This window comes from Vulpes lagopus, chromosome 24 (genome assembly GCF_018345385.1).
Source record: "Vulpes lagopus strain Blue_001 chromosome 24, ASM1834538v1, whole genome shotgun sequence".
NCBI lineage: Eukaryota > Metazoa > Chordata > Mammalia > Carnivora > Canidae > Vulpes > Vulpes lagopus.
Window position 1 is genome coordinate 17,268,949 of NC_054847.1, and position 26,541 is coordinate 17,295,489.

At 41.5% G+C, this 26,541-nt stretch overlaps 1 protein-coding gene across 1 annotated transcript in view; it reads right to left on the minus strand.

Moving 5' to 3' along the window:
* Positions 1–26,541, minus strand: part of TMEM163 (transmembrane protein 163) — a gene marked incomplete at its 5' end in the record, with an annotated part of 225,155 nt that overhangs the window by 193,604 nt on the left and 5,010 nt on the right. Inside the window, one exon of the mRNA XM_041740005.1 lies at positions 25,164–25,283. Within this exon, the coding sequence (XP_041595939.1) occupies positions 25,164–25,283 (120 nt within the window). The remainder of the gene's footprint in view (positions 1–25,163; positions 25,284–26,541) is intronic.

Genomic DNA, 26,541 nt, shown 5'->3' on the forward strand with positions numbered 1-26,541 from the left:
TAAGACAAAATCATAACTGTAGGAAAATCGGGGATGTGAAAGTGAAAAACATCAAGGGTCTGAGATCTCACCTGACTTGCAAACTAACAAGTTAACCTCCCAGTGTCATGGATGCAGAAGGCATGAGATTTGGGGCAGAGACAAGGACAATTTTTTACTCACAGCAATAGTGGCAGCCAGGGAATCCACACATTTGATTCCCCGGGTTCCTGACCATATACCGAGGTCCTGGTGATACCTGCACACCAGCGGGCTGTGTTATAGGAGAGGCACCCCAAGCTGAGAGAGGCTGAGTCTTTCACCGTGGGCAATACCTAAGCCCCGCTCTGTGCTTTGGAGCAAGACATCATCTCTGCCTTCCGAGGCCGTAAACCAACCTGCTCTCTGCTCTGGAGGAGATACTATATCTACCTTCCAAGGCTGCTCACTATAAAAATATCTTTGAAAAGAGATACTGAAACAAAAGGAGTTAGTACCTCTGCTTGCAAGGTATGTAGAAACATGAGACACCCAGGAAGAACTATCTCCCAACAGGGAGGAGAGTTAAAATCTCTACCTACTAAAATAAGTTCAAAGAACTCATTATTGATGACCTTTAGAAACACAGGGTTTACACAAAAGCACAAAAGAACCATTGAAAAGTGGCGGCCTCTGGAGTAAGAAGTAGCTGTGGGAAATGACAGGAGGGAAGGAGATACAATGGGAAGAGTTTTATTTTTATCAACCTCAGCACTATTTGACTTAAATCATGAGCATGTATCATTTTGATAAATAAACTTTATCTTCAAATATGCGTATTCATTCTCTGGATACAATTTCAGTGATGTTATGCAAACAGGGAAAACCAGAGACCTCTCTACAAGTGATACGGTGTGGCTGTGATCAAGTGCATCCAGAAGAGGTGGCAAGACTCATTCTTAAATTCCTCCAACTGTGAAATGCATGATCCAGCTGACAGATAAAGCTATTACGACGGGAGGTCAATGCTTTATAAATCACACATGCTATGATCGACATTTATGTATCCCGTGTTATTTTCATCAGAAAATGGATCATTGGTAAAAGGCATTTCCTAATTTATCAACCAAATAACAGAACACCGAACTATGTGCCAAGTCCCATGGGATGATACAAGGAAGTAGCAAAACAATTCGCAACCTCAATGGGCTTATATCTAGGCTGCCAATACCACCCACCAAGTCTGATTAACAGAGAAGGGACTTGCCCTGGAAGGAGTTCAGAGTTCAGAGAGCGGACTAGAAGACTGACAAAACAAGCTCTGGCAGCTGGGGGAACCAAGGGAGGCCAGGTGTTGAGAACGTCACTGACAGCATGGCCAAATCACTCAGGTGGCAAAGCCTCCAGTGGTTGCTCAGCAGCAAGTACCTGACTCCTGGCTGGTACTGCTGTCATCCCCAAAGCCCGAGGGACTCTTAAAAGGCACGCCCACCAGATTCAAAACCCCCCAGTGGGAATTTCCAATCGTTTCAGCCTCACTTAAGCCTCGGCCCTGGCTGCAAGCATCCTGGGAAAACAACTTTCTTCAGCTTCCCAGAACCCTACCTCCCCTACCTACCCCTTTTGAGTGTCCTCAAATAGAGGAAATGGGTTCAGAAGCTGGCAGACAAAAAAATAAAACAAAAATGTCATCACAGCAGGTATATACGACACACCATGAAAAGTCAGCAATCAGGACGCCTGGGTGGCTCAGTGGTTGAGCGTCTGCCTTCGGCTCAGAGCATGATCCCAGGGTCTTGAGATCGAGTCTTGCATCAGGCTCCCCGCAGGCAGCCTGCTTCTCCCTCTGCCTATGTCTCTGCCTCTCTCTGTGTGTCTCTCATGAATAAATAAATAAAATCTTAAAAAAAAAAAAGAAAAGGAAAAGTCAGCAATCAACCAAGGACAAAGGAGAAGTTACAAACTCTCTAACCCCTATAAATTTCCTCTTTATAGAAATTCCCACATTCTGCCAAACTAGAGCCAATGCGGGACTCTATCTCATGACCCTGACATCATGACCTGAGCGGAAATCAAGAGTTAGATGCTTAACTGACTAAGCCACAAAGGAGCCCCATCCCAGTCTTTCTATATGTGAATGTTACTCCTCAAAATACACTTAAATAAGGTAAGAATAATTAGTCACATTTCACTTGGAATTTAGGTAGGAAATAATTTTAGACTTCCCATCACCCATTGCTGTTTCTCCAATAGAAGCATTCATACACACTCTCCTTTACATATTTCCAGGAGAACAATAAACAGCAGCAATGGAAAAAAATGACCTCCAATTTTCATCAAAGTTTAATCCTACTCTTACGTATCTCGTAATACTGGAGGATCTTCCTCCAGGAAGACACACTGTGTGCCATGCAGTCCAACATGGTAACCCTTAGCCACATGTAACTACTGAGTCATGAAATATGGCTAAGTGTAAAACACACAGCGGACTTCAAAGATTTAGCGTGAAAAAATGTAAAATATCTCAACAATTATATTTCATTGCTAAATGCTGGTATGATATTTTAGATATATTGGAGTAAATTAAAAATATATAAAATGAATTTCACCTGTTTCTTTTTACTCTGTGTAATGTAGCACCTGGACAAATTTTAATGGCATATGTGGTTCACATTTGTGGCTTGACTCTATTTTGTTTCTATTAGTGCCACTGCAGACACGGTTGATCCAACCCATACCCCAAAACGACTGATGCTGTAACATCCCCCTGCAAGCTGCCCCTTTCGAGGAACTTGCCACTACTCAGGGGACCACGGACCTAGAGGCTTTCAGGGGAGCCCTGCTCCAGGACTGGGAGAAAGAGTCAGGAGAATGTTTGCTGTTCCTCTTTCACGGTACAAAAGAAAGATGCAGTTTGAAAAACTACTAGTTTGAGCTTTTCTGACCAAATATTCTGGCTTCCTATATTTCAACAACCTAACACACCATAAGGTTACTATATGTTGACTTTATTTCAAACAAATGTGCAAGTATAAGCCCCCCTCCAAAGTTTCTCCAAAGGGGAGCTGGGGTGGCTCAGTCAGGTAAGTGTCTGTCTTCAGCTCAGGTTGTGATCTTGGGGGTTCTGGGATTGAGCCCCACATGGAGCTCCTTGCTCAGGGGGAGTCTGCTTCTTCCCTTTCCCTCTGCCTGCCACTCCCCCTACTTGCACTCTCTCTGTGTCACATAGATTTTTTAAAAATCTTAAAAAAAAAAAAAAAAAAAACGTTTCTCCAAAGAGCTGCATGTATAGCCCAAGAGTACAGTGCACCCTGTCCTTTTGCTTTTACATAAATGGAATATCCTTCGATTTATCAAACTTTAGCTACATCAGCAATTCATAAAAGAGTCACTAATCAAGTTGAAGGGTGGGTTTAATTCATCACAGGAAAAACCCCTGATTTCTTCAGTCTTGAACAAACCATCAGAAAACACAACCCTTACCTCTGACCTCAGCTCAGTACTACGAAAAATTTCACGATCTTGGCTCTCTTTACACTGCTATTCTCCAGACTACCTAATAAGACCTTGAACAATCAAGATTTGGGTTGTTCCTACAGTGTAAAGACTAATAGTAGCAAAACGCAAATACCAATGAAACCCAAGTACACTACTAAAATAAAGATAAAGCCCTAATAACGACTCTGAGAGACACCTTAATCATTCATTTATTCAACAAACCCTGACTGCCCATCCACCTCCTCCAGGCAGACAGTGTGTCCCAGTTTGCTGGCAACAGAGAACAGGTGGCTGCTTTTGAGGTGCCCACGGAGTGATGGGGGCACGTGGAGGAGAGACACCCTGATAACCAAGGGGGGACACATTAGGGTGGTGGTCCGTACGAAGGGCAGGGAGGACCCATAGCAGGGTGAGACTTTTGGGAGAACAGGAGAGCAACTGAAATGCCTGGTGAGTTTCAAGAACACGGGGAACAAAGCCCCCTCCTCTGCAGCAGGCCCCCCTGCGAGAAGCCTCTGAGTCAGGACCTTTGTTCAAGGATCCAGGCAGGGCAGTCTGCCTCCCTGGAGGAGGCAGCAACCAGTTCACTAAGTCGGTCTGGTTTAGGCACCAAATGTGAAGAAGTCATCATGACCACCTCCAAAGCCCCATTCTCCAGGCTGCGTGCATCAGCAATACGACTGATAGTTTGCTCTCCATCGACTTCTCTCTATCCTTCTCTCAACTGGCTCTGAACTTCAGAAGAGAAAAATGGAGGTTTCACTGGATCACCAAGGAAAACTCTAACATAAACAACACACCCATACACACAGCCTTTTGTACACAACCTTGAGGCACCCTCAACTTTCTCCAACAGATAACACTGTGCTAACAGCGCCTCTCCTTTTCCAGTGCCCACTCCCATCTCTTGGCAGCCTGCCGTCCCGGCTTACCACTCTGACATCATGTGGCCTGCAAGGTCACTGGCTTCCTAAATACCAAATCCGATGGCAGTCTCCTCAAGCTTCAACACACAGCCTGTCACATCGCTGGACACATCTTCTTTAAGTGTTTTTTCAACATCTGTGTCCTTGTAAATAAAGTTCTTATTCTCCATGGAAGGCTGAAAAATGGTCCCCAGAAGATACTCACATCTTATTGCCTTCCGCCTGTAAATATTACATTAAATGGGAAAAAAAGTTGAGGGGTGGTGATTAAGTAAAAATCATTAGATGAGGAAATCACCCTGGATTATCCAGGTGAGCCCTAGATGCCATCAGAAGCATCCTTATAAAAGGGAGGCAGAAGGGCACCTGGGTGGCACAGCTGGTTGAGGGCCTAAGCCTTGGTTTCAGCTCAGGTCATGATCTCAGGGTTGTGAGATCAAGCCCCACATCAGGCTCCATCCTTAGCACAGAATCTACTTAAGATTCTCTCTCCTTCTTCCTCTGCTCCTCCCTCTGCATGCACATGCTATCTTTCTCTGTCTCTCTCAAATAAATCTTTTTTAAAAAAATATTTTTAAGAGGAAGTAAAATGGGACGCCTGGGTGGCTCAGTGGTTGAGTGTCTACCTTCAGCCCAGGGTGTGGTCCCAGGGTCCCAGGATCAAGTCCCACATTGGGCTCCCCACAGGGAGCCTGCTTCTCCCTCTGCCTATGTCTCTGCCTCTCTCTGTGTGTCTCTCATGAATAAATAAATAAAATCTTTAAAAATAAATAAATAAATAAATAAATAAATAAATAAATAAATAAATAAATTAAATAAATAAAATAAATGAAATAAATGAAATAAAATAAAAAGGGGGGCAGAGGGAGACTGGACACACACACACAGGAGAAGGTGGGATGATGATGGAGCAGAGAGATCTGAAAATGCCTGAAGACTGGAGAGATGCCACCACAAGTCAAGGAATGCCAGCAGCTTCCAGAAATCAAAAGAGGCAAAGAACAAATTCTTTCCTAGAGCCTGTGGGGGCAAGCACTGTCCTGCTGGTCACAGACTTCAGCCCACTGACACCAATTTTGGACTTCTGGCCTCCAGAACTGAGAGAGAATAAATTCCTGTTGTTTCAAGTGCCCCAGCTTGTACTTTGTTACCACAGCCACGGGAAGCGAACACAGTCTATTCCAAATCCTCTGGCCTCTGAGTCTTCTGCTATTTCCTTACTGTCTTTCCCAAAAGAGTCATTCTCCAAATTCTGTCTTCTCCACTATCCTCTCCTGTCTCAGTCAGCTCAGGCTGCCATAACAAACACTACAGGCCAGTGACTTAACAAGAATTCATGTTGGGCAGCCCGGGAGGCTCAGTGGTTTAGCGCTGCCTTCAGCCCAGGGCATGATCCTGGAGACCCGGGATCGAGTCCCACGCCGGGCTCCCTGTGTGGAGCCTGCTTCTCCCTCTGCTTGTGTCTGCCTCTCTCTCCCTCTCTCTCTCTCTCTGTGTCTCTCATGAATAAATAAATAAAATCTTAAAAAAAAAAAAAAAAACAAGAATTCATGTCTCAAAGTCTGGCAACTCTCCCTCTCCCTCTGCCTCTGTCCCTACCTACCTCCTACCCCTGCTGTGCATGCCCTCTCTCTCTCTCTCAAAAAAAAAAGTCTCCATCTACAAATATGGGATTACAATGCCATCTCAGAGTGCTCTTGAGAGAATTAAGTGTCATCACATACATAAAGTCCTTAGTACAGTGCCCGACATGTGTCTGCTTATAAGCATTAGCTAAAAAAAACCATTACTAAGAAGCAATAGTTAGAAAAAGGCAAATTCCAGCTGACCATTAAAAAATATTAACTTCAGGGGCAGCCCAGGTGATTCAGTGTTTAGCACTGCCTTCAGCCCAGGATGTGATCCTGGAAACCCGGGATCGAGTCCCACATCAGGCTCCCAGCATAGAGCCTGCTTCTCCCTCTGCCTGTGTCTCTGCCTCTCTCTCTCTCTCTCTCTCTCTCTCTCTCTCTCTCTGTGTGTGTGTGTGTGTGTCTCTCATGAATAAATAAAATCATAAATAAATAAATAAATAAATAAATAAATAAATAAAAATACTAACTTCAGATTGGACAACATAAACTGGATCTCACAAATTACTAGAATTCCCAATACTAAATATATTCAAACAGGCTGGAGGACCCTTAGAATTCACCTAAACAGAGTTAAGAATCTCAGTGATGGCAATTTAGACATGCTGGTATCTGGAAAAACGCAACTTTCCCAGCACCCTGTGGCAATGAAAATATTGGACAACTAGAGGACAAATGTCATTATAATAGTGACATTATCACTTAAAGGTAATGAGATTTACTTATAACTAAGAACTTATTCTTATTTCACCAGAAATAAATCACATCTGTCCTTGTTTAGAACAAAAAATAGCCATCCTTTGTCATTTAAAAATCATTCCCTAAGAATGCTCTCTTTATGGGTCATGTAAAGTTTAAGCTTCTGCTTTCAGGAGCCTGGTACATCAATAGCTCCATGATAAATATCTATTCAGTTCTGATACTATATCTCTTCATTTGCACCAAAGAATAACCTGGGATCAGATCCAAACTGTCACAAAATGACTATATAGGCACATATTCTTTCTCAAAAAAATAGTAAAAAGTCTCCATTTTGAAAATGTGCTTCACCAAATAAATCGAGTCCACTTGTCATCTAAAACTGCTACTACGTCTGTAATTGCTATTAACAGGAAAGCTAGGAACCTCTCTGGATAAATAAAGGCATAATGGGAAAGGTATCAAGTTAAGAGACAAAATCCAAGATTTTCTGGAAAAAATAGAAATGGTGGTGATTTTTTTTTAATCTCCCTGAATTCCCATTAAAACATCAGAGAAAACTAGGATACAAAAATCAAGAACTCAAACATTTACAACAAAACTTAGGTGGACAGCATTGCCACAAAACAAAATAGGACACTAACCTGTACACCACCAGCAATGTTCAGAAAGAAGCAGAGGGAAGGGAAGAAACCCCAAATAAATAGATAATTACTGGAATGAACAGGTCAATCTGAGAAAAGCAGCCAAAAATGATAGAAAGTTTTACAAGCTTCAATCTGTAGTCATGTACACAGGAGCGGCAGTCTGATGGTGCTGAAGCTGTCTGTGTACTCTGAACTCACAAAACAAACTCCCTTCTAGAACAGATTCCCAAAACTGAAAAGAAATTAGTAAAAGTAAAGTCCAAACTGAATAAGCCAGAGACAACTGGGACCAAAGAAAGCACGCTCATAATGGAAAATAGGGAAAAGGAGCAAAACCAAAGAACAGAAGGCAGAACCAAAAAAAAAAAAAAAGGAGGCCATATTTTTTAATTACTCTCTGAAAAAAAAAAAAGGGAGAGAAAAGAGTTCCAAAGCCATCATGCTCAAAAAGCTCCTCAGACTTACCTCTCCTTGTAAAAGTACAAGACTCATTTCTCTTCTCTTTTTTTTTTTTTTTTTTTTTTTTTTTTTTTTTTTTTTCATTTCTCTTCTCTTAAACAGGATTAACAAAAGAAGGTCAAACTCAGATACTACACAATTAAAAAAAAAAAAAGGAGAAAGATGTCCCTAAATATGATGAGCACACACCGAGAAAAATATGCTTACAAAACTGATGTATACTGTAACACAGTTTCTCAAAGCAATAAGAAATGAAGAAAATAATACATGTATGGAAATATACATATAAATCATAAATTAAATTTCACAAATGTGTGACTGGAGAAATAAAACATTGAGGGAAAGATAAAAGAACTCAGAAAGGCTTAAAACCAAAGGAAAATGTGCAATTCAGCAACGAATATAAAACTAGAAAAAAGAGAGGAGCAAAAATAAAGTACTACTTTTAAAGAGCTAATGATGGAAAGGAGGAAAATCCTTAAACTCAAAATGAAAGATTTGAGGAAAATGAACAGAAAGAAATGAAAGATAAGGAAGATCCAACACACATATACCAAAAACTCCTAAGGTGTAAAACCAAAGCAATAGAACCAAACAAATACTAAAAACTATAATAGATACAATAAAACTTCTCTGGAATAGAAAGACATGAAACTATACCTTATACCTGGGAAAAGTTAATCCAAAACAGTCATCACCAAGACATTGTTTGGTAAAACTCTCAGACATTAAGGAAGGAAAAAGAAGAAAAAATTATTTGGATATCTAAGAAAAAGATCAAGTCACTTTTAGAGAAACAAAAAACCGAACTGTCAGTAAACATTGACAGCCATGCTTTATACCACAGGCAATGGTGTAATATTCTTAAGATATTTCTCCTTTTGGAGGAGAAAATGTGAACCAAGGATTTTACATTGCCAAAATCTCCTTCAAGTATAAAGACCACAGAAAAAAAACATATAAACATGCAAGAGCTCAAGAAATATGGTTTCTGTGAACTCTGAGGAATCTAGTGGATAAGGAGCTGAAATTAAGCATCAGTACAACAACTGGCCATGATTATTAAAAATATATTAACCTGTGGAACTAGGGCTAAGTAATAGTTATAAGGAAAGCAGCAGAGTGCGTAATGTGATCTGATGAGGCTATACACTGTTTTAAAAAAGGGGAAAGCATTGTAAAGAGTATGTGAAAAGAAGAATATGTCCCCTGATTGCCTTATTGATATAAACTGTGAGTAAAAGGATATTATTTCAAATTATATGCTGTGGGAAAAGGGTAGGAGGGTGGCAGAAGAAAGGGTTACTGACTCATAGCAAGGAATTAAGAGACAGTAGCCAACTCTGCTGGTGGAGAGAACAAAAGGTATTATCACATAAAGGTTTAGATACAATGGTAACCACTTGACATTTATGTTACTCATCTCTTTGCTTTGTTGCTTCACTTGAGATTATTCTGTAAGGTTTTTAAGGCATATAATGACCAAAAAAAAAAAAAAAAAAAACAATGAGAGAACCAACACCAGTATATTCTCCACCTAATTTTGACAAATCTTAACACTTTGCATATTTGCTCCAGAAATGGTTGGGGTTTTGTTTTTGTTTTTACAAACATCACAGTTAGGATTGTAGCCTTCTGCATCTCCTTCGTTGATGCCTTGTCTTCACTCATCTCGAGACATTCACCATCCTGAGTTTAGCTTATCATTCCTATGATCAATGTTATTCTCTACTTATGTGTCCACAAGCAATAGGTCATGTTTGTTAAGGTTTCATAATCAATAGGGTCTTACAACTGTTTTATTCCTCAGCATTGTTTTTCAGATCCCTCCCAGTCAGAAGGTCTACCTACTTTGGTGGTTCTCAGTGAAGCAGTACTAGAGCCTAAGTGGGCATGTTGGAAATCTGCAGGGCTGCCATTGGTTGTTACAACTTGGGACTAGGGTGATCATGGTATTTAGCAGGTAGGAGGGAGCCAGGAATCTCAATATCCTAAAATTTCCAAGAGAGTCCTCTACCATGAAGAACTTTCTCTTGTCCTGCAGGGCTCTCAGATAACCCACGACATACTTATTTAGGTGAAAATTTATGTGACCCTAGATCTCAACTCTGTTTTACCTTAACAGGAGAGTTTGATTTGTATTGCATAGTTTTATTTATTTTTTTAAAGATTTTATTTATTTATTCATGAGAGCCACACAGATAGAGGCAGAGACACAGGCAGAGGGAGAAGCAGACTCCCTGCAAGGAACCTGATGCAGGATTCGGTCCCAGGACTCCAGGATCATGCCCTGAGCAAACGGCAGATGCTCAACCAGTGAGCCACCCAGGTGTCCCTGTTTTGCATAGTTTTAAATATACACTGATTTTGTCCAGGAGTGTAACTACCACGTAAATCAAGAGAAGAGTGTGTTTGGTTTTATTCAGACCTTTACAGAGAGTTATAAACTAATTCACCAATATCACCAATGGCAACTCCACTCCAGGTACTCAACACACAATACAAACTACTCGTATCAATCTGTTCTTGCAGCTGTCACATGCATGATGTGACATATGTATACCAGTATACCTGTTTAGTCCATATTTCAAAATGTCACACAAAGGAAAATGTCAACAGTACACTTGGACTCTTTTCTTAAGATCCCAACTTCCTCATTATATAAAAGTGTAAGCAACTAACTACTCAGTTGTACCTAACAATATCATCAAAACAAATATTTATAGATTTAAATATACACTATTTTCTTTATAATTACCTTGCTTTGATATCTCCATTATATTGTATTTTGTTTTATATGGGTTTTCTCATGCTCAATGGTCTTAGTATGCTTGTCGTTAAATTGAATGATATCTACTTTCTGGGTGTATATTTACTGATGTCAAATTTACTAATGTGTTTTATTGTTGTAGTTTTTTTTCTACACAATCAATTGTTCCAGTATCATCATTGTCTTCCTTGATGTGTGATATGCAATGCTACGTCTCTCACATATCAAATTTCTGGATATGTGAGGCACCCTATTCAACTTCATTGGTCTATTAGAACCAACTTCCTTGGTCTCAAAAAAAATATCATAATCTCAACTACTCTAGTTTTCAAAGTTTTGACAAGTACATTTACACTTTGTTTAGGAATTGTACATAGATTTATTCCTTGTTTACTATAAGAAATAGTATCCTTATAAAAATTAAAAGGTTTACTTCTGTGTTGCCATTATAGAACACAATTGATTTTTGTATATTAAACTTCTATCCATCCACATTAACCTTGCTGAAATTTGTTTCTCCTAGTAGTGTCTACAGACTTCCTAGGCTTTTCGATGTAGAGCAGACTATAATATCCATGAGTAATGGTTACTTTTCTTCCCTCTCCATTCCATATACCTTTATTCCTTTCCCTTCCTTACAATACTAGGACTCCAAGAATAACGTTGAGGATAAGTGGTAATAGCAGGCATTCTTGTCCAGATTTTAAGGGACTGCTTCTAATATTTATGACTTAAAAACTGTTGACGTTTTAGGTTAGAAAATATCAGATTCAAACAATTCCCTTTTCTTAGTTTGCTTCAAGTTTTTATCTTGCCTTGAATTCTACCAAATACATGTTGCATTTTACTAAGAGATGCCAAAATTTTTCCTCTTTGCTTACAAACATGGTGAAGGATATAATATGCCAACTACACAATTCTTGCATTCCTAAAACAAACACAATGTGCTAATCACGGCTATTTATTTATTGTTTTGTCTGTTACATAAACAGAGAGATTCAGTTTGCTAATGTCTTATTTAAGATTTTTGTATCTACATGAAGGATACTGATCTATAAATTCTTCCCTATTATCTTTGGCTTGGGTATCAAGTTAGTACTAGTCTCAGAATGATCTAGGAAGCTTTCCTTTTTTTGCTTTGGAAAGGGTACATGAGGTTAGGATTATCCTGATCCTTGAATATTCATAAAAAGCACCTTTAAAAAAATAAAATAATAAAATAATAAAATAAAATAAATATAATTTTTAAGAAAGCACCTTTAAAACCATGTTGGCCTGGATCAATTCCTCAACCTCAGCACTGCTGACATTTGGGGCCAGATAACTCTTTGTTGTGGGAGCCTGTCCTGTACATTGTAGGATGGTTAGCAGCATCCCAGCCTCTGCCAACCAGATGCCAGTAGCATCTCTACCTCAAGTTGTGACAATCAAAAACATCTCCTCACATTGACAGAAGTCCCCTGGGAATGGAAGGGGATGCAAAACCAGACCCGGTTAAGAGTCATTGGCCTATATTAACTGTTTTAATCAAGCATTTTGGGGCATTTTTTTCCCATGAGACAATCTTGGCAGATTATTATTCTATGAAAGTATGCATTTCACCTAAATTTTCAAATTTATAGACATAAAACTATATTAGTCTGATTCTCTAATTTTATTTAATTATGCACTTCATTTAATTTCTAATTACTTTTCATTTGTTGCTTTTCTTCTGTGATCAGTCTTACGAGAGTTTAGCCTATTTTATTATTCTTGAATAGCTTTTAGTTTTGTTGACTCTATTGTATCTTTCTCTTTCGTTTGTACTCTTTTTTTTTTTAAGATTTTATTTATTTATTCATAGAGATGCAGAGAGAGAGAAAGAGAGAGAGAGAGGCAGAGACACAGGGAGGGAGGCTCCATGCAGAGAGCCCGACACGGGACTAGATCCAGGGTCTCCATGATCATGCCCTGGGCTACAGGTGGTGCTAAACCGCTGCGCCACCGGGGCTGCCCCCATTTGTACTCTTAAATGTATTATTTGCTTCCTTCCGCCTACCTTGGATTACTGTTTTCCTTTTTGGCCTCGTGTTTTAAAGTTTTGCTCACCAATTTTCAGTTTCTCATTTTAAGTTCAAAATATTTTTTAATATTTAATAAAACTTTTCTCCTTGAAATACTTAGAAACATGTTCTTCAATTTCCCAACATAAATCGTGATATACATAGTGTTATTTTAGCAGATTTGATTTCATAGATAGAAAATACAGTCTATAAAATACCCATCTTAGTAATCTGATGAACCTTTCTTTCTGACCATCAAAGTGGTCACCTTTTATAAATGTTCCATGATATTAAAATATATTTGTTGAATGTATGCTATATTGACCCACTGGGTCGTGTTTTTCAAACTAAAAGTTAAAACCCACTAGTGGAGCATAAAATCAAATTGATAGGTTGCAACCACCACTTTTTTAAATAAAAGGAAAAGTGATCATAGTACACACTTTTTCTCTAATTTTAACACCTCTAACATCAGGTCAGTCACACAGTGAATAGCATGATATAGTTCAATGGTAGGACTTTTTTCTTTTTTTTAAGGATTTTATTTATTTATTCATGAGAGACACAGAGAGAGAGGCAGAGACACAGGCAGAGACAGAAGCAGGCTCCATGCAGGGAGCCTGATGCGGCACTCGATCCTGGGACTCCGGGATCACACCCTGAGCCAAAGGCAAGTGCTAAACCTCTGAGCCACCCAGAGATCCCTCAATTTTTAAAAAATTTCCTAGTGGCACAAAAAATCATGTTGCATGTTATAATCAAAAGCTTACATATGACAACATCTAGTATACACACACACAGAAGTTCATTTATACTAAGCCACATACACATTTCTCACTATGGATAGCAGTCAAAAATGTTTGAAAAACACTGAAATACAGAAATCAAATTTTCAACATCTTCACTAATTGTTTATCCTGTTAATTATCAGCTAGTAAAAGAGGTACAATAAAGTCTACCGTTATGATTATTTGTTCATTTTTATCTCTAACTCTATCAATTTTTGGTTGAGTGCTTTGGAGCTTTTCTGGTGCATACAAACTCACAAAAGTTTTCTCTTCAGGATTGTTTTCGGGAAAACAATACGCAAAATTGACGACCCTTTTGTTTATACAGTTACACCCTTTATGCCTAACAATGTTTTTTGTCTTCAAGTCTATTTTTCCTTATTAATGTAACTACACCAATTTGCTTTTTTTGGTATTTGCTAGATAGATCTTTTTCTATCCCTCTACTCAAGCCATTCTGTTACCTTATATTTTCAATTTATCTCCTATTAACAGGATAAAGCTAGATTTTAAAATCCAACCTATGTCTGGTTTTAACCTTTTGGATTTAATCCATTTATACTTTTTTTTAACTACTGAAATGTTTGGATTTATTTCTACATTTTATTTTGCGTTTTCTGTGTCACCTTTTTTTTTTTTTTTTAACTTCAGCTGTCTACAGGATAGGGACAGGTTCCCAATTTATTTCTCCTTCAATGGCTCTGAGAAGTATGTATTCCATCCTTGAGACGTATGTATTCCATCCTTCCCATCAACTCTGAAACAGTCCCAGATACTTGTAAGTCTCTATTTCCTCTTCTCTGCTTTTGGAATTCTTATTTGTTTCTATTGGAACTTTTCCTATCTCCCATGTCTCTTGAATAGAAAATATGAAAGGGAAGTATCACTTTGTACTATGTTCTGGTTAAGTTCCTGAGACTGTATTTTGGTTCACTGTGTCTCATTGGTTGCTGATTCGCTTACTATATTTTTCATTACAAATTGCTCTGTTTAACATTTCAAGAGAAATGTGGCAGCATGGTTCCTCACGTTTACTTTTGCTTCCTCTAAAACACCCGCTAAACTAAGAGTAGAGGGATTTTTTTAAAGAAAACTCATTAGAAAAAGAAGATGGAAGAGGCAACAAGAACTATTTTTAGCAGCTAGAAAACATATGGGCAAGTAGTAATTGATTTAACAGACTCCAAAAAGCAAATTCCTAAGACAGCCCTGTGAAAGAAAAAAGGCAACCCAATTTACACCTCAGGACACCCAGAAAACTGAGAATTGGTAGCACAATGTAACGAAAAGAAGAGAAGGCTGAAAATAGTGTGATTAGTTCAAGGCCTGTTGAAAAAGCAGTTCTCTGGAGTCCCTCTCCAACTCTGCACAGAAGGGCAATACCCTTCCCCCACCCCAACTCTCCTATCAGATGACTGGAGGTTTACTCCCTGGATGAGGTATGATAGCTTCTTATGTGAAAAATGCCAGGCTTAGCTAAAGGTAGGAGGAAAATCAAACTGAAAATAGCAGACAAAGTTAAGAATTTCAAGTAGAATGCTGAGATCCCAATCCTACTGTCCAACACAGCTCCCAAAATTCAGGCAGTCAGGCAGGCGTTCACAATTCCAGGCAGATCAGGAGGCCCTTCTCTGGGCAACGTGGGCAGCACAAGAGGATGGATCTGAAAGTATTAAACCAGAAACTCCAACAAAACAGTCCAACCATCTCACTCTACAGTAAAAAGCCATCACATGCTCAGAGCTCCAGTCAGTTGAATACTCACTGTCACCATGAGCAGAGTATCAAGGATCACTTCTCACAGGACCCCTCCCTAAATGAATGATGAAACCAAGGCAAACTGGAGGTCGGTGGGGGGGAGGGGTGACTCTTAGAGGAAGACAACATAAGAAAAAGATTTTTTTCAAACTGTCTGTCTATAGTTTCTCAGAAAGACAAGATATATAAAAAGGTCAATAAGACAAGAGTTGGGGACGCCTGGGTGGCTCAGCAGTTTAGCGCCTGCCTTCACCCCAGGGCATGACCCTGGAGTCCCAGATCGAGTCCCACATCGGGCTCCCTGCATGGAGCCTGCTTCTCTCTCTGCCTGTGTCTCTGCCTCTCTGTGTGTGTGTGTGCCTCTCATGAATAAATAAATAAAATCTTAAAAAAAAAAAAAAAGACAAGAGTTGGGTAACTTTTAAAAGGAACACTCTGACAATTTAAAACAGAATTTGACAATAAGAATGGAAAGTTCAATGGAAAGGTAGGAATGTAAAGTTGAGTCAGTTTCCCAGAAAATGGAGCAAATGCAAAGAAAACAAAACTGGGGATACTTGTTTAAAAAAAGAAAAAAACACTGCAGTGAGTCTCAGGCAAAGGATTAGGATTTACGATAGTTTAGGGCTTTAATACTAACACCAGAATGGAGCAAAACCTTTAAAACTCTTAAGGAGCATTATCTCCTACTGAGAAGTTTCTATTTAGCCATCAATCAAGTGTCAGGATATATTAACGACATTTCAGGCTTGAAAGCTTCACCTCCCATGTGCTCTTTCCCAGGGAGCTAGGAGAAGATGTGTTCCCTCCCAAGGGATATAAACCAGAGAAGACAGGAGACAGGAAACTCAGAGGAGACAGATAAAGGGAATGCCCAAAGAGGTGGTGAATCGCAGGGCCCAAAGAGGTGGTGAATGGCAGGCAATCCTAGAAAGGGCAACCAGAACGAATCTGAGGATGTCAACTGGCTCGGAGCGATTTCTTGAAGAAGCAACTGACAGAGTAATCTCTGCATCTGAAAATACCACAAAGAAGATGAAGTTGGGATAGAAATGCTGAGTTAGACTTTATTAAGAAATAGATTCAGAGAAAAGCAAACACAGGAATAAATAAAACATTAAAATCAGAGGAAAAAAAATAGGGCAGGCAAGAAGTAAGCATTCCTCACCATATGGCTCAGTGAGCAGGATTTATATAGTCATAATAATGCAAAGTAGGACTCATACCCAAGGATAAGAACTCAGAAAGTCAGCATGTTTGTGTGGGGCCTGGAAGAGGGTAGCAGAGTAGATTATCTTCTGTTGTGGTGGTAAGTCAATAAATAATGGCTAAGGAAAAAAAAAATCCAGAAGCCTGTTATTGATCCATAAGCAGTTGACCCTTGAACAACTCTGGGGGGTAGGGGGGCGAAGGTTGGAGGGTCAAGGACACTCACCCACCACACAGTCAAAAATCCACAATAGCTTTTGATTCCCCCAAAACTTAACTACTAATAATAGCCTCCCCTTGATCAGAAGGCTTACCACTAACAAAAATAGTCCATTAACACATATTTTGTGTTATATACTTTAATCTTATAAAATAAGTTAGAGAAAAGAAAAACCTTATTAAGAAAATTGTAAGAGAAAATGTGTTCATAGTACTGTATTTCTCTTTTAAAAAATCTGCATATAAGTGGGCCCATGGAGTTCAAATCCATGTTGTTCAACAATCAACTGTACAAGTAAATAAAAGAGTCAACTAGAAGAAGTAAAATGGTTGTTGAGAGAGAGATAAGGGAGAAACAGAGGAGAGAGAGCATTTGTCAGGTAATTCTCTCAACTGGAATTTGACTTGTAATCAAGCTGCCTGAATGGCTCTCAGTCCTGCAGACCCTATTCCCAGGAGCTTTCCAATGTCAGACTGTGAGCTCATCTTCGGGGGAGATACGCTATGACATCCATGAGACACCGCTGGGACTTAGTTGAGGTTCTGTATGTGCTTCTTACAGACACTCCAGAGCATTTCCAACCTCAGACCACACCCACGTCGTGTCTCAGCTTGAGGGTTCCTCAGCTAAGTGGGTCATACAAACTCCTATAGGGAACACCACAGCCTATGTCCTAGATCCTCCCTCAAGACCTGGGTACTCATTCCCCCAGATGTCAAGAGTGAGGGTTGCTGATGGCCCACAGCTTCTCCTGAACTGTCCTCTCCCAAGGTTCCATGTCTCCCTGGGGCAGCCCACACCAATGACTGGTTCAGTCCCCCTGCTTCGGCTGGACAAATGAAGGGCCATCCCAGCTTCTAGTCCCTATGGGGAAAGCCAACAAGGCAAGAGCATGGAAATCCAACTTCCTACTCAGCCCCATCCTGTTTTCCCTTGCTCCCTTTCATGCGTTATTACTGACAACCTCCTCCGGCCCCCACCCCCAATACACCTCCTGTAATAAATCTCAATCTGAGTCTATTTCCCAGTAAAGTGACCTGTGAAAATTCCAAACACAAATTTATATGAAGTCAGTCTTGTGGTTGTGAATTCTAGTGGAAGGGTCCCACCCCCCCACAACCCTTACTCCACAAAGAGCTAGGCTGAGACAACCTTCCTCACTGTCTTCTTGGTGGGTAAGCTTCTCATGATCCACCCTTTCGCTGAAGGTAAAGTCTTCCCATGCACTTACTCTACTCTGAGATGTTAGTTTCCTCTACCTACCCGGGCTGGCCAAAGCCATTGTTTCAGGTCAAATTGTGTCCTTCTTCCACCAACTCCCAATCATGCCCTCCGCAATACCACCAAATTCAGTGTTGATGACCTAACCCCCAGTACCTCAGAATGTGAATATGTCTGCAGATGGGGTCTTCAAACTTCTGCCACTATGTCTGAGCCCCAGGTGACATCATCACCCAAGCCCCTCTGACTAAGTCCTGCAACTTTCACACACTCCCACCTCAGGGGAACACCTCGTTCTGTATTGATAGCTCAGATTTTCACCTCATGCTTTTTGGGGAGCAAGGGGTTTCCAGGGTTGTAGACTGTTCTTTCTCTAACAGGTCAGTTGGGTCCTTTCTTGAGCACTCTATCTAATGCGGAGCGGGGGGAGTGAGTAGGTTTCAGGCTATCTATCCTAATCTGTCCTACCCCACTGCCCTGTCATCTATAGGATTCATCATCCCTTTGGACCTGAACTCTTGGAGGGGACACGGACTGTCCTTCTTCCTAACGTCTTCTGCGTCGTCTAGCACAGCAGACTGTGCTTCGCCCGCAGGCACTCAGTAAGGACTGGATGAACACATTCACTAGCTCGGAGGATGCACAGTTCAGCGTGGAAGGTGGTGGAAGATGGTGGAAAGAGAGGAATGGGCTCCTTTCCTGAGGGCAGAAGAGTTTTCTGCATTGCTCTGGCTTCCTCTGGAATTTTCCAATCCCAATCCACCTGCACTGCAGGCCTTGGGGACAGGGCACCAGAAAATAATTTCCCATCTGGAACAGCTACGCCAGAAATGCACCTTCCAGAGGCACTTCCCCGAGGATGAAACCACAGCCCTGGAACACAGGCAGACCAGATAATCCCTTCTTGTCCACCTGGCTCACCAATGATGACTGGAGAGCGACTGAGAGGCAATAGGAAAAGCCCTCCCGAACGTCCCCCCAGAGCCCAGGAAGCAGGGGCAGGGATCCACTGGGCCCACCAAGTCCAGCTCCCCAGCTACAACTCAAGGACACCCGTGTGCTAATGACCCTGGCCACGCTTTTCATTAAATGCTGTGTGCAGAATGCTAAGAGACGGCGGGCAGAAGACAAGCAGGCAGCTGCTGAGACCCCTCCTCCGCTCCTGGCTCGAAAGAGGAGCCCACTGCGAGCAGAGGCGTCTGGGAAAAAGGTGCTCTCTTAACAGCAGCAAGGGAGGCCCGTCCATCCAAGAGGCGGCAGAGGAGATGTGGGGGGAGGAGACAATGGGCTCTGGCATCCCCACCACCTACAAAACTGTCCCTCTTATTTCCATTCACTTTAAAAGCCACTATTCGTTTTAATGAGGTCTTTATCTGCAAACATACGTCCTCGACCTGACCTGCGGCAGCCACGGTGGCCTCAGCTCAGGGAGGGCGCCGAAATCAGGCCAGTCTACCCGGCGTCTGAGTGTCAACTGTGTTGGGGCAGAGAATACAGGCTGGGGAAGACAGAGGCCCTGCCTTTGAGAGGGCGCACTGTTGTAGAGCAGTAATTCAACAACAGTTCAAGTGTTGTGTCAAGCTTCTGACTGATGGGTGCCTGTGGGACTATGGGAGGCCGGGATCACCTACATCAGCACAGAGGGCCTGGGAAGGCTTCCTGGAAGAGGTAGGTCTTCCATCTCAATCTGGAGGGGCAAGTGCAATTTAGCCAGGAACCCAAGGGGGTCAGGGACCGAGGGTATCCAAGCAGGATGTGGGGCTTGGGGAACCACAGGGAGCCTGGAGCATGGAGGGAGTGGCAGGAAGCTAAGAGATGAGAGGAGAAGCGTCCAGCCAGGGAGGCGAGGCCGAGACCACCAGAGCCCCCTGGAAAGCCACAGGAGCTGACTGAAATGCCACTCCATATTCCATGTGCTAGCAGTGCAGGGGATGGAGGTGACAGGGCAGGGAGCCCTCGAAGATGCGATCATGAGGGGTATGAAGGAGGACCCCAGAGCACTGGGAGCCAGGGAGCACTGTCAGGATGAGGTTCCCAGCCACATTTTGGCTTGTTCTCCCCTCCTGGTTCCCAGGCCTCGGCAGCAGCGTCCATAGTCACCATTCAGCCAGCACACCTACGGAAGCAAGTTATCCCACTGAACACCCCCAGGATGTGGCTCCCAGACTTCCTGCCCACATCCTCCTCACCGCGTCACCCGCCTCGGCAGTGGCAGCCAGACGGTGGTTGGGAAGTTGCTCCTGAAGGTTCTCCACATCAAATCCACTTCACACAAAACTGTGAAAACAGCAGCCTGTGAAGAGGCCCGGGCTAACTCAAAGACCAGCAAGGATAAGACATCGCAGCTGACATAGGTAGCAACCAGAGAAGGTGCGTCTCCCTGGGCTTGGAAGTGCACAGAAAATACCCTGAAGAAGATATGAGGCACTGGCATCAAAGCTCACCCACAGGAGCAGGAATTGGGCAAGAAAGAATTTAGGATGGCACAGAGATTTGCACTCTGTATCTCTGGTCTCATGAACTTTTACAATGAGCATATACTGCTTTTTTTTTTACCACTAAAAACAAAACAAAACCAGCCAAGCCAACAGCACAAAGGATCATTCTGTGACCAGCACGTCAGGTGCCTGTTTAAGGGGCGCAACACAAAAGACTAAGGCCTCACATCGCCATTATCTAACACAGGTGGGGGCCCAATGAGAAACACTGTGAAAAACACACAGTGTGATGGGTAAAACCAGTCCCAAGAAGGGGCGGGGGCGTCCAGTCTGTGTGGCTGGGACGCCTCCGGGAGGAGTCAACTGCGTGCAGACCTGTGAGGAGATGAGCTTGGCCAAAAGACGGACTCTCCAGCCCTGAGGAAAAGTTGAGGTGTCTGAGAAGGGTGGAGAAGGGGCAAAGGCCAGGTCAGGCCAGACCTTTTCGGACACTGTCACTATTCGGATGTCACTCTCAAGGGTCACAGTATGCCAACTGAGAGATTACCCAAGAAAGTTCTCACATGCGCTTTGTTGAGTTTACGGAACACTGAGGTGATTTCATCTTATTTCTCTCTCAGCTCTTGTCCGCACGATTTAAAAATAAAGAGAATTAAGTACATTTAGTCTATCAATTTTTAAGGGACAAGAGTTTATGCTAATTTTAAAATATACTCTTTTTTAAATTCCCCACATTCAAAAAGAAAACCATCCCTTTTTTTTTTTTTAAACCATCCCTTTCAAAAACTTTTTCTAATTCTTAAATCTATTGATTCACTAAATTTTTGAGTGAGCTTTCTCTGAGAAGATCTTCATTTGGAGTACTTTTTTTTTTTTTAATTTAATGGAGCTATGTATCTTAGGAAAGGTTTTCTTTCCCCTGAGAATGTTTCAAATATATCTTCATTTCCCACAGAACATGTATTGAGTGACTAAAAATTAACTTGCTCTCATTCAAACCTCAAAAAAGAATCGGAATGCATTTTCCTACATCATTCTAACAAGGACATTAATAATGTCAAAACTCTGAGTTTTGAAACAGAACTTCTGTTCTCTTTCTAGATGTATTATTAAAATAGACTTTTTTTAAGGTTTGTTCATAACATGATTGCCATTTTCCATGCTGCCTGCCGATTATAAACAGAACCAATTTTAAAACCAAACTAGGGCTCTCTCTGCAATATTCAAGATGTATTACCATCTGGTTTTATATCAGCATTTTTAACAGGTCCAAAATCGCTATTTTACCAAGTATTATCTGAATTGGTTCATATCCCTTTCAAAGCACACATTCTTTTCAAAACACTTTCAGGTCATAAACTTTGAAAGTTCACTTAATTTTTCAGACATGTGAATGTCACAGTTACCTACACCCCTGATTTATCATGGGACAACTCAGTTATGCTGACCAAAGCTCATTTGGTCATTATGTCTTTTAAGAATTACTAATCTGAGAAAACACAGTATACCTGATTACCTGGAAGCCTACAGGAGGTGGAAGGGGGAGTCTTTATTTCCAATGTACACCCTATGTAAAAAATATGAACCCTCCTGTTGACTGCGAAAAGCAGCATCCCTACAATTCACACAATCCATCACCCTCCTTTCCAAATACAAAAAAGACAACAGCATTTCTTTAGAAGCAAAAATCAGCATCCATGATAACATAGAAAATGGCAGGTAAGTAGATCACAGAAACTCCACCTGACCCCGGCAGGTGCGGCTCCCAGATGCTGCCCTCAGCAAGAGAATGCCGTAAAGACGATGCGATTGCCTCAAAAATTCTTCAATTGTTTGTAAAATACATGAGCTCTAAGCCTGATACCTAAATAAACCTTTGGATCAAATATTTCTTTTTTCTAATAAATATTTTCCTTCCACCTAACCAGGAAGGAAGGAAGGAAGGAAGGATCGATCTTTAAAAATCTCTCTATTCATTTATTCAACAATCTTGCACACGATCGCATGCAAGAATGGATGCTCCTCCTTCCTCCCAGAGCTCACCATCTAGCAGTGGCAAGACGTAATGATCAATATGATCTTCTCCTCGCCATGATTATCAGCCCCTGCCAACACACACACCCACACACACATACACACACACTGCAAGGACTCAGCTGCTATCTCCAAGCATCACAGGTAGTAATTTAAAGGGCAATTCCCTTTATAAAGACTAAGTGGGGGGAAGGGAGGGAAAAACTAAATGGGAAGTCATCAGAGAGAGAGAAAAACCCTGAGAGACTCTTAACTATAGGAAACAAACTGAGGGTTGCTGGAGGGGATAGGGTTATTGGGTGATGACTATTAAGGCAGGTGCTGTGATGAGCACTGGGTTTTTTGTTTTGGTTTGGTTTGTTTTTTTGTATATTTTTTATTGGCGTTCGATTTGCCCAACACATAGCATAACACCAGAGCACTGGGTTTTATACGCAACTGACAAATTACTGAACACTACATCTGAAACTCATAATGTACTATATGTTGGCCAATTGAATTTAAATTTAAGAGAGAAAAAAAGACAAAGTGGTCCAAGCTAACCATTTCCTTGGATGGCACAAGTGTTCACCAAACCAGCCTATCCCATTTCATCCCACATCTCTGTCAACCACCTCCCTAGACAGTGAGACTGGGGGAGTCTTTGTGACAATTTTTCAATAATATATTCATTGCCACTCCCAAAACATACCATTTTCCTTTAGATACTAATTTAAACATAATTTCAAAGTCAGCTTATATTGCCTAATCTGTATTTGATCCTCTGTCCACTTAAAACTATGAAAAAGATTGCACAAAAGTCTGCCAATATATAAATGATGCTTTGAAAAGGGTTTTAAATATTTCATATTACAAATTTACTTAGGAACCTAAAAGGTAAAAGGGACAACCCTAAACAACACAGCCAGAGACCACCATAAAGGTTTAAAACATGAAATACACACACACCATAAAGCTACTCTTCATAGTTAATGTAGGGGAAAACGTAACTCCTACATTTTTTGGTTGAACTTGAAGCCAACTTGGGAAATAAATCGTATTATAGAAAATCACACAGATCATGATATTATAGGCCCATGTCAACATTTTACAGGCAAGACTTTAGAGTATTTAAATCAAATACTTGCTAAAGGGGTAAAATCATTTTTAAAGACAAAGAAAACCCTTTTCACAAAATGACGTTCTAATTCCATAGGCATTATGCAACAGGCTTTTCCTATTAAAGGAAATGGAACAAAATTTAAGATAACCCAACTGGTCGGGCCTAACATGAAACCAACATTTCCTCATAATTCTTTCCTATTATGAGATTAAGTACGTCAAATGTAGTATTATTCTCTCAAAGGAAAGGCTTGTTCAGTATTTCTTCACATTTGCGTCCTCATTCAAACACCCACATGATAAAATCATAACAGCTCTATTAGGCCCACGGACAACTATTATTCTGTTGGTAAATCACCACCCCTCATTCCAGTCCTCTTTCTTTACATATGTAAATGATGGTGTCTGATCCAGAGCCCACCACCAGCCACCACAACCGAATTACCCTCCAGGGACATCAATCGGATTTGTTATTCTTGTTTCAGCATAAAGAAGAGGAGGCAAGAGGAAGGAAGAGCTATTTTCAGGAATCAGAGTTTCTTCTGATTAGATTTCTGGCTCGCTGGTAAATGTTTATACTCTGAAATGCATTACCCTCTGCTTCTAAATGTTTGGCTTTTTTCTAGAGCCAAGATATGGCACAATGTTTCCAATATAAATTGTGTCAAGTAATATATGCCTAGTTTTGCAGGGAGCATTTGGTCAAATTCTAATATTCCCTCTTGGGAGCCAACACCAACTTCCAGCAGCAGGTCTAACTGTGCAGAATAGAATTTTAAACACACACAGAGCAGTATCTTCCAGCAGACACAGCCCTTTCTTCTCCCACTCTGAGGAATGTCACATGAGACATCTTGCATGCTACTTCTCACCAAGAATATAGATCTTTCTGTTAAGGTAATGAATTAATCACAAAATCCACAAGACATATTCCTCTTTGCCCCAGCATAAAAAAAAAAAAAAAACACCGTGGTTTCTACCAAGGTTAAGATGAAGCTTAATGTCCTTGCTTAAGCTTAGAAACCACTGCACGATTAATAAGAATAAATAGCACATGCACATTTCTTTAGGCTGCAGGTATTAGCTGAGAAAATGCGTGTAAGAGGGCTTGCTAACACCCAAACGGGATTATCCATAGACAGAAAGTAGATTATCCATAGGCACAAAGTGTTCAATTATCTTAGTTTTTCTTGATCGTAATAAATATTTTTGTTTCCCGTGCCACTGAGAACTGACAGAGGACCCTCCCATTTCTCTTTCATTAAAAGGTGCACATGATTTTCACCCAAACCTTCCACAGATATAACTGGAAGGTGAGGGGGGGCGGGGAATGTACTGCAATATTGCACTCATCCGGCTGCATTAGGCTCAAAATACAAATCTCAAGGATATAGATTTGTCACTTGTCAGCCCAAGCTGAAGGCATCCACCGAGAGGATATATCCCCTATTCAGCTGGTGGCCAGAGAGGATATATCCCCTATTCAGCTGGCGGCCAGAGTCCACTTCCACAAACCCGAGTCCTGCTGAGAGCCACGGCTCCCAGGCTCAGGCTCCCTCCCCATTTCTTCTTAACCACCTCTTCCCTCTGCAGAGAAGAGAAGCTATTTTACTAATTTATAAGTGCCATGGCTCTCCCACCATTTAAAAAAAAAAATTTCTCATCAATAATAGTCAACTAAAAGCAAAAGCACATCCCACAGGAGTCAGAGAATAAAACAGACAGCAGCATCGCGTATTGACCGGCAGGACTCCGGAGACTTACTAAAAGCAGCCACCGCCAGGGCCAGTGTGACAATAATGGAGAACCAGGAGACCCACAAGGCCTTCTTTCTGTAGTTCTGGGCTTCATGAGGTTTGAGTCGAGTGCTACTTTCTAGTAAGCCTGGCAAAAACAAGGAGGAAAGGAAGTTAGACATTTCCTTATTAAGAAACCCACAGCCAGAGCTACACTTTCTTATCCGAGGACGGCAAACAGACAGGCTCGTGGGCCAAAATGTGTTTTGTTTGGCCCGACTGTGTCCTAATGATTAGGAGAGTTCATACAGCAATCGGGTTTTCTGGCACCTCTTGAAAAATCATAGGCTCTGGCTACGTGGGGCATTTATTCCTGCAGGGTGAAAGCGCCTGTACTCTAGAAAGTCCCCATAGCACTGGACCTTGACCTGTCATCCCCTGTCCCTGGTATTAACTCAGCTGTGTAGGTGGTGCTCTAACAAGCCCCTTCCGTTAGGAAAACAGCACAATTAGCCCACATTCAGCCGGGCATTCTGGCTCCTGAGCTACAGGCATTGATTTGCATTGATCCTGGCAGCAGTGGCCACAACTTGGTGAAAAGAGGCTTCACCCAAAGCAAGAATCAGGGAACGCAAATACCCCCTCGTTGCTCCCCTCAACAGTTAACAGGAGGAGGAGGGGGACTTCTCTTCAATCACAACCAGTGTCAGGCCTCAATTACATGCCACATTTTCTTCCCTCCTTTCGGCTCAATAGTATGCATCGCTTTGTACCAAACATAGGGCCAACAATTCTCAGATTATTAAAGGGAGGGAAACCTGATAAAACCGGGGGTAGCCTTATGGGCTAGGCCAAGTGCAAGAAAGGTTTGATTTCTGTCTCCAGTGCTTTCAACATTGAGAGTCCATGTCACCAACTGAAATTCCTGATGTCTTAGAGGCAATGTCCAAGCTCCACTTGCCTTGGGTGGAGGATCAAGACATCTTCAGCATGACCCTGATTTCTATTTTTTTCTTCTCCTTTGAAAATAGATCATATATGGCATCTCTTAGTTGCATGAAGAACCAAATTGTCAGTCGTGCATTCTCTATTGACAGGAGCTGATGATACCATCTTGGGCTAAAGAGCCCACAGCCTATCTTTCAGAGGTGGAGCAGCATCATCAGGCCAGCTCCAAATGACGAAGAAACTGGTAGTCAAAGCTCGGGCACCCATTTGTAAAATACCACACAGCACGCCACATATCACACCTGGCACATCACGTACAAGACGTCATCCCATCTGACCAAATGGGCACCATGCTCAGCCTCTGGCACCCAAAAACTGCCTCCTCTTCAAAAATTATAACAAGGACCCTGTTAAAACTTCTCAGTTCCCTTTACTACCCAGGCTCAAGGACCCTCAAC